At 27.0% G+C, this 9,909-nt stretch overlaps 1 protein-coding gene across 1 annotated transcript in view; it reads left to right on the forward strand.

Moving 5' to 3' along the window:
- The window catches only part of LOC117177305 (forkhead box protein E1-like), a 59,516-nt gene that overhangs the window by 17,775 nt on the left and 31,832 nt on the right, over window positions 1-9,909 (forward strand). The window contains exon 3 of the mRNA XM_033367908.1: window positions 6,697-6,829. Coding sequence (XP_033223799.1) covers window positions 6,697-6,829 — 133 coding nt within the window. The remainder of the gene's footprint in view (window positions 1-6,696; window positions 6,830-9,909) is intronic.

Genomic DNA, 9,909 nt, shown 5'->3' on the forward strand with positions numbered 1-9,909 from the left:
GATCAAAGTATTTGATTTTTCTAGAAAATAGTTGAATTTTCAATCCGACAACAAAAAAGTTTATTTTTCAAACAATTATATTGTTAAACAAAAAGTTATTTCTGCAAACAAATATTTTAATGGGAAATAAAAACAGTTGGTTTTAACCAACAAATCCAAATTTTCAACAAAAAGCTTGATTTTGAAAAAAAGAAAAGATTTTCTACTAAAAAAATCAACAAATTTTCAGCTAAATGCGTTAATTTATAACCATATAATTAAACTTTCTACCAAATGGTTGAATTTTCGAGTCGAAGCTATGCATTTTTTACAAAACAGTTAAATTTTCGACCCGATAGTATGAATTATCAACAAAAAAGTTAATTTACAACCATTCAGTTGAATTTTAAACCAAAGTGGTTACATTTCAAGTCAAAAAATTACTTTTTAATAAAAAAACGAATATGCCAGTTAATTTATAAATTTTCAACCAAAAAATGTGAACAATGTACAGAAAAAGTTGAATTAAAAAAATATATATCCAACAAAATAGCTGAATTTTCAACAACAAAAATTGTTAGCCGAGAGAGAGAAAACACTTTCTATTAAATTGTGGAATTTTTAATCCAAAAAGGTGAATTTTTAACCATATATTTAAATTTTAAACCAAGAAGTATACCCTTTTAACCAAATTGTTGAATTCTCAACAAAATGTTTTAAATTTGAATCAAACAATAAAATTTTCAATCAATCAAGATGAACTTTCGATGAAAAATAATTGGATTTTCTTATTGGATTCTACATATTAGTTCAGTTGGCATTTAAGTGGAAAAATGTGAAAAAGAGAAAAGAGTGAAGCCTTTTAAAGGCTAAAGAATATCATTTTAGACAAACATGCATATTCATTTTTAATACTGGAAAAATTTATAAAGACTATCTTGACACTATCTTCTAAAATTTGTGACACCTATTTACACTATTTTCCGTGTCTAAAGTTAGGCCGAGGCCTGGTATCTTAATTTATTTAATTATTACCAAATTACCATTTTTTGTAAGACACACTATATGTAGTGAATTTAATTTATAAGGGTCCCTAAATGATTTAGTGATATTAGGCCAAAACATCCTACTTGAACTATCAGGAAGAGTCATTTGTCAGCGTCGACGACGTGATGCACTTCTTAGATAGTTGGCGATTCCACGACTACATCTTGTCACGTTTGTTAGCAGATGCAAAGAGAAATACTGTGATTCTAAAGTCTGGTTTCTGAAGTTTCAGTTTAACAAATAGGATTGCACTTTAAGAAGTTCTAAGAAATTCATTAAGGCAAATTTATTAAATTATTATTTTTGCTCTAACATGGACCTGGAGGTCTCAGACCACTTTATATACTTATATCTAATTATTTAGGTAAAAAATATTAAATTATTAAAAATTATAATTAAGTCTCGAAATAATTACGTCTTAATTTTTATATCTATAGCGATTTTCGATCCCGATTAAAAAAAAAACATACATCTGCGCAGATGTGGTTTTTTACGAGGATTTTGGTCATTCTGCAGGCCGAGTTCAGTATCGAATAGTACATGTACATTTGAAGCTCCTTCACCCGGATTCTATTTTTATTTTGAAAAAAAGTGATTATAGTTGATTATTAATATAATAATTAACAGAATACATAAACAATTGCGCAAATATAAATAAGACTTTATTAACATTTGAGAGATTTCGCACACTGGGCCAAAATGATGAAAAAATGTTCAAAATACGATTTGGGCTATAATTTTCAATCGATTTCATATTATTATTTTCTTAAATAAAGCGACTCATTTCTTAAGGGATCTCTGGACGCATATTTAAAAAAGATCATTTTTATTAATTTCATTTCAACATAAAGTTGAAAAAATATTAAATTTAAAATATCGTTGCTTTAATAACACGCAATTAATTCAAAACGATTGATGTTAGTGTGCATTATATAAATAAACATTAGCAAAGCATAATTTGATATTGTATTATAAATAAATAATCCGTTACCAACAAGTGTATTATTATAAACAATATTGAGTGATTTTCAAACATTTTGGATAGTTAGTAAATGATTAGTTATTTAAATATTTATATAAATATATTAATTTGATAGTTATTTCAATATTTCTTATTGTTATAACAAAATTTCATAAATCAATGCCCAGTTTGAGCCATTTTTGGGTGTTTGAGGTATACTTTTTTTTTAACATGTATTGTTTGACTTACGAGTTATGCTCCAGTATACTATGTTATCATTTATAACCGTGAATGTGATATTTAGAAGTCTAAAAAAAGTACCTGAATTTTGAACAAAAAATGCGATAGTGGAATTATAACAGATACAAAAATTAATTATCAGCTAAAAAAAATTTCAATTAAAGAAATGAATCTTCAATTAATAAAATTAATTTTTAATCAGATAGTTCAATTTTCAACCAGAAAAATTAAATTTCTACCAAGAAAGAAAAATGGCCTTTTTGAACAAAGAATTGAAATTTTAACTAAAATATATAATAGTTAACTTTCTCAGTAAAAAGAATTAATTTTCAACTAATTAAAATACATTTTCAAAGAAATATAGTTAAATTTTCAATCAAACATGTGAATTTCTAACCCATAGGATTAAATTAACGTCAAAAAAGGTCAATTTTCGAAAATAAATAGAATAGTTGAATTTTTAGTTTAAAAAATTAATTTTCAATCAAGGAAATGGATTTCCAAACAAATAATAATTTTCTACCAGAAGAATAATTCTCTAAAAAAAAAGGATTAATTGTGAACGACACACATTAATTTTCATCCAAGTATTTGCATTTTTAACCAAAAATGTTAATTTCTGACAGTAGTTCCACTTGCAACCGAGGAGTTGAATTTTGAACCGAAAAAAAATTAATTGCTAACGAAAACTGTAATAGTTGATATTTCAACCAAAAAAGGTTTTGATTTAAAATCAAAAGCCGGTTGAATTCAACCAAAAAAGATAATTTTTCGACAAAATTTTTAATCCTCATCTAAAAAAGATGAATTTTTAACTAGAAAAAATATATTTTTCTACCAAAGAAGATGAACTTGGAATAATAGTTTAAATAAAATTTGAATTTCATTTGTAATACTATTAAAACGTTAGGTTCGCAAAATGTAAATTTGGTTTAGAAAATAAAATTAAACAGAATTAAATTATAACTTAAAAAACTGTGTTGCACTAGTCAGTATTTAACAGTTATCAAGTTGCATTGTCATAAAGAATATAACTAAATGAATATATTTCTTGCACTAAATTAATTTATCTAGGATCATTTAGATTTAAAATGTTTAAATGCTCTAGAATTACAAGTTTGGATGGCGCATGTCTGTAGCAATAATAACTAATTGATTCAGTATTCATTTATTTCAAATTGTACAGTTCCGTCACCTCCCACCACGACCCGTGTACTGTCTCTCCCGCGTCAGTGGCTGACCAATTAAAAAGAGACCCGAAGAGCGGGAAGTCGTCATGGGAATGCATGATGTGCAAATGCGTATACAAACTTACAGCCCGCGTACCGATGCAAGGTCAGGGCATCTAATAAGTGTCGTTTGACAAAAATCACCCGATGACTCGCGCTAGAGTTGAGGGCCCCCTTCCAGCCTTGAAATACGCAAATGTTGACGTATTTTGGCCCTTGAAATAGATAAGAGGTCACTGTATTTGTATGATTAAACCAAATTTTCAGGTTCTTTTGGTTCAAGAAATATTTTTTCTGAGTGCCTAAAGTTTTAAACAGTTAAGTAAAGTTTCCCAAACTTATGCACTGAGAAAAAATGTTCTTGAACCTAAATAACTGTTTTGTTGGATGCATAGAAATTTGTCTAAATCAAGTAAATTTGGTTGATTCTGTTAAATTGTTTTTTGAGTCTGTGTTTCGTGTATATTTTCTTTTTCCTGTATGAGGCAAAAAGATAAAAAGACGGCAAAAGGCGAAAAATAAAAATGTTCTATAGGGGCCATTTTTATATGGAAGTCGACATATACTAATCAGATCCCAATGTTATATTGCTATATTCTCTGGGACATACTTCTTTATGCAAACTAGAGTTGCAATCCGAATGGCAAATTAACGATCCACCGAGATCGTAAGTTTCGCATGACATAATACGGATGTCACAACACTCTGCCGTTGTTTATAAGCTTCCTGCGATGAGACTTCAAACATCACCAGCCAAAGCAAAAGCTCCCAACTAGAGTACTACTCCACATCTGTATTCGTCTTATTTCTTTGGGAGCTTCTGTAAACTACAGGAACAATTTTGTCCATACCCCCCCACCCTCCTCGATGCTACATTTTTCCTGTTTCTTTCAGACCGAAAATAAAAATACAAATTATTAGATTAAATTTTTTTTTTCGAAACCATGTGAGGGGGAAACAAATCCTAAAAAGGCGGACCAGCGAAGGTAAATTTTCTGAATTGGATAGGATTACTATGAATTACATACAAGTATGATAGATTGCTTCTATGTTAGACTCATGCAAATTTTTAATCAATAAGGATAAATTGTTAAACAAAATGTTTTAAATTTTCAATTAAGTAGATTAACTTTTAATTCAATAGTTTAATTTTCAACTAAGAAAGATGAATTTTCAACAAAAAATGGAAAAGTTACATTTTAAGTTGAAAAAATAATTTCTTACAAAAAAAAACAACAGAATAGTCTAATTTTCAGTTAAACTTTCAACCAAAAGGCAGTGACTTCTAAAGAAAATGGTTAAATTTTAACCAATAAATGTATTCTTAATGAAGCAATTCAACTTTCAACCAAGCACATGAATTTTCGAACCATATATTAATTTTCTACCAAAAAGACAACTTTTTATCAAAATACATAAATTTTCAACAAATAGTTAAATTTTCTATTAAAAATAACAAATATATTAAAATTTTAACTTTCAATGCAAAGAGAACGAATTTTCAACTAAGAAAAATAAATTGTCATTCTTTTCACAATTAAATATTTAAATGTCTAGTTAAAAAAATTAATGTTTAACTAAAAAAAAAATTTTTTTTAACACCATAGCTAAGTTTTCAAACAAACCATTTTAACAAAAATCAAGAATCTTCAACCAGAAAAATGAATTTTAAGCAAAGTAATTCGATTTTTAGATAAATTAATTAATTATTAAGAAAAAAAAGAACTTTCAACAATATAATTAAACAGATTCCAGTTGTTTTAGTTACTACATTTTATTTAATAACTAAAATAATTTTTAATACAAAATGGAATAGCTTATTTAAAGTAAAGAAAATTAATTTTCAAAATAAAAACAACAAAATTTCAACAAGATGGTTTAAAAATATTCGGTTTACCAATGTAAATTATTCCGAATTACCTGGAATGCTCTGGATTACAAGTTAATTACCTGAATTATCTAAATTACTTCGAATTGTCTGGATTACAAATGGGTAACTTGGATTTTGGAATTACTTAGAATTTTTCGGTTATATATGTTGTACTCTAGATGAAACCGTATTACAAGTGGATTTCTGTGAATTGGAAGTGGATTACACTAGATTAGAACACGGTTACTCTGGAAAACTGGGATTACTTGAATTACTCCAAATTATACTGGATGAAACTTGTTTTTTTTTTGGAACTGAAAAATAGGTCTTTTATAAAAATTCATTTTTTTCTTTTAAAAATTCAATTTTTGGTATAAATTCAATCTTTTTTTGGTCAAAATGCAAGTGTTTGGTTGAAAAGTAATCTATTTTTGTTAAGGATTCAACTTTTTTTAAATACATATGTATGTTTTCATGTTGAGTCCAACTGCATTTAATTTAAAATTAAACTATTTTGTTGTTGAAATATCACCTATTACATTCAACTTTAGGTAAAAACCCATTTTTTTAAAACTCTGATTGCAAATTTTACTATTTTATTGAAAATAAACCTTTGTATTGAAAATTCATTTTTTTGGGCTAAATATTCAACTGTTTTGTATAATATGCGCCTTTTTTAAAATTTCACAGTTAGGTTGACATTTTTTCCTAAATGAAAATTGAGAATTCCTATTTTTTATTTGAGAATACAACTGTTCAGTTGAATATTAACCTGTTTTGGTTGAGGTTTCAACTATTGGGTTGATTTTTTTTAAAAATTCAATTGTTTTTAGTTTGGAATTAAAATATTTCTAGTTTGAAGTATTAAATATTACATTTTTCTTAGAGAATTTATATCTTTACTGGTTGATACTTCAACTACCTGGTTGAATGTTGAAATGCTTCGTTGAAAGTTGATTCACTTTGTCCGAAAATTAACTTTTTGAACTAAGAATTTAGCTATTACATTCTTGATTGAAAATGCGTATTTTTTCTTGAAATTATCAGACTTTGATAGACAATTCAACTTTGAGGTTGAAAATGAATTTTTGGTTGAAAATTCGTCTTCTTATGGTTTAAAAAGTCATATCTTTTGGTATAAAATTGATGTATTATATTTGAAAATTGAACTATTCTGTTGAAAATGCAATATATTTCGACTTTATTTCTTAGAAATATGGTACGTACATAATTTTTTTCAAAAAGAATTTATTCCCTTATTTTCATGAAAAATTACCCTAATTTCCCCTGTTTTGAGATAATTTTGAGTTGTAAAGTCTGCAATAGGTTATTAATCATATTTATAATAAACAAATTTGTTTTTGACATAGGATTTGCAACAAGGGAATGGTAACCTAGGCTCTGCTGGACTCAACAGCCTGCAGGATTCTCCCCATCCTGTCAAAATTAAACAGGAGCCTTACCAGCTGTCTCCAACTTCGACACTTCCCTCTATCCATCAAGGTAACGTTACAAAATGTTTTCCTTGTCGTCATGTCTTGTCATCAATACGTTTTCTGATCTGTTAAATATCCTACATTCAAGCTTCATGAGGACTGCTCATTATTTATGATAAACAATAATAATAAGGGTATCATAGTAACTTTCCATTTACAATTGAACAATATTTTCTTTCTGAAAAATTATCTAATTTTTTGATTTTATTTCAATTATGAGCTTAGTCCTAAATGCGTTGCAGCGGAGGTAGATTACTCTAGATTATATTGGATTACTCCGGATTATTTAAGTGTACAAAATTACTCTGGATTATCTGTGAATACTTCAGATTCCATATGATTACTCTGGATTACATAAAATTAATCAAAAAAATTGTTGATTTATTAAAAAAGTAGATGAACATTCAACCAAATAGTTGAATTTTCAACCATAATAAGAAAATTAATTTTCTGCCGAAAAAGACGAATTTTCAACAAAGTACATAAATTTTCAACGAAGTAGTTGAATTTCCAACTAAGAAAGATCAACTTTCCACAAAAAATAAATTAGTTGAATTTCTAGAATAGTTAGATTCTTAATTGAAAATTAATTTTCAACTCAGAAAATAAGAAAATTGCTAAATTGTCAACAAAGTAGAGGAACTTTGAACAAAATATTTATATTTTAAACCAGAAAAATTAATTTTCTACCGAAAAAGACGAATTTTCAAAAAGTGCATGCATTTTCGAAGAATCAGTTGAATTTTCAACTAAAAAAGATCAATTAACAGTTCAAAACTGAAATTTCAAGAAAAAAAGGATTTTTGAACAAAATAGTTAAATTTTTAAACAAAGATATGAATTTTGAACTAAAATGATGAATCATTGACTGAAATAATTACATTCTCAGTTAAAAATCATTTTGAACCAAAAACCACGATTTTTCAATAAATTAGTTTAATTTTAAATCAAAGAGGTGAATTTACAACTAAAATGAAGAATCTTTATTAAAAATGATTATTTTAACCAAAACAGATTTTCATTTTAAATCCAAAACAGTTAAATTAAACTAAAGAAGATAATTCGTCTTTTTTTTGTTGAAAAGTCATCCCTTTTGGTACAAAATTGATGTATTTTATTTGAAAATTGCTCTATTGTGTGGAAAATGCAATATATTTTGACATTAAAGAATCTTTTACTCCGAACGAGATCAATTCTTAAGGAAAAATGTAATTGTTGATATTTTTAGTAAAGTCGATTTTAACTTTAATTAAAAAACGGTTAGTCAACCAAAATATATAATGCTTCAATAAAATAATGGAATCCTTAGACAGAAGTACGAAATTTCAACAAAACAGTTGAATTTTCAACTAAAAATAATACTTTTTAACAAAAATATTCATTTTCCAACAAAGTTGATTATATTTTAATCATATGTTGGAAGTTTCAACCAAAACATGTTTTTTAACTAAGAAGATCAATTTTCTGCTGAGAAATATATACGAATTTTCAACAAAATACATGCATTTTCAAAGAAATAGTTGATTTTTCATCTAAATAAAAGAGATAATTTTTCAACAAAAATAAAGAATAAAAAACAAGTTGTTAAACTACAAAAAAAAACGAATTTTTAATTAAAAAAGATAATTTACCAGTTGAACATGGAACATTCAAATTTAAAGTTAAAAAAATAATATTCAATAAAAAACAAAACAATTTTGAACAAAATAGTCAAATTTTTCTCCAAAATAGTTCAATTTAAAAAAGAACATGAATTTTGAAGCAAGAAGATTAATATTTTTCCAAAAAATAGAAATTCTTAACAATACATGAATTATCGCCCAAATAGTTGAATTTTTAAGCAAGAGGCTTAATTTCCGAGAAAAAAACATTTCTACCAACAAATTAGTTTTTAACTGAATTGTTCCATTTCCCAAAAAGTAGATTAATTTTTCACTAACCAGTTGAATTTTAAACTAAAATAATTAATTTTCAATTAAGAAGATTAGTTTTTAGCGTAAAAGAAGAATAATTAAATTTTCAGGTAAGAAAATAATTGTCAACAAAAAAAATCATAAAATTTTCAACGCAATGGTTAAAAAGAATGTTGATTACCCATGTATGTTACTCCAAATTAGTTGGATTATAACTCGGTTTCTCTATATTATAACTGGATTATAAGTGGATCAGATCCGATCACTTGTGGATTACTTAAGTTATCTAATATACACCAATGAACTAGATTTCAAGTGGATTACAAATGCATGTCTTACAAATCGCAAGTGAAACTGCCGATTACAAGTGGATTACTTTGAAGTACAAGTAGATTGATTCTAACCTTGATTGGATTAGATGGTTTACAAGTAAATTACTTGAACTGCCTAATATATTTCGAATCATTTGGACTACAAAAAGATTACGCCAGATTAGAACTGAATCACAACATGTGAGAACTGGATTAAATTTGGATTACTACCGATTACAAGTTAATCACTTTGAAGTACAAATGGATTACTTCGAATTACTAGTGGAACTATCGATCACAAGTGGATCACTTTAAAGTACAAGTGAATTACTTCGTATTACAAGTGGATTAATTCTCATTAGAAGTTAATTACGCTGAATTGAAAGTGGATTACTTGCACTACCTGGATTAAGTCGAATTATCTGGATTGCAAGAGCATCACTCCGGATTAGAATTGAATTACTTCATATAAAGACTCGATTAGAAGTAGATGTCTACCGATTTCATATAGATTAATACTGATTACAAGTGGATTACTACCGATTACAAGTGGATTACTTCAGATTACAAGTTGACCTATCGACTGCAAATGGATTACATCTAACAACAAGTGGATTAGCCTGAATAACAAATGGATTAATTTGAATTACTAGCGGATTACACTGAATTACAAATGGATTACTTGAACTACTTGGATTTCGCAGAATTATCGGTATTGCAAGTGGAAAACACCAGATTAGAACTGGGTTACTCCATATTAGAATGGGGGCCGTTCATTTTTCGGAACGGTAAAAATTAAGAAAGGTAAAATTTCAGAATGGGTTATAATACATAATGGTAAAACTTAGGAATAGCAAAAAGTA

The sequence above is a fragment of the Belonocnema kinseyi genome, chromosome 7, assembly GCF_010883055.1.
Source record: "Belonocnema kinseyi isolate 2016_QV_RU_SX_M_011 chromosome 7, B_treatae_v1, whole genome shotgun sequence".
Taxonomy (NCBI): Eukaryota; Metazoa; Arthropoda; class Insecta; order Hymenoptera; family Cynipidae; genus Belonocnema; species Belonocnema kinseyi.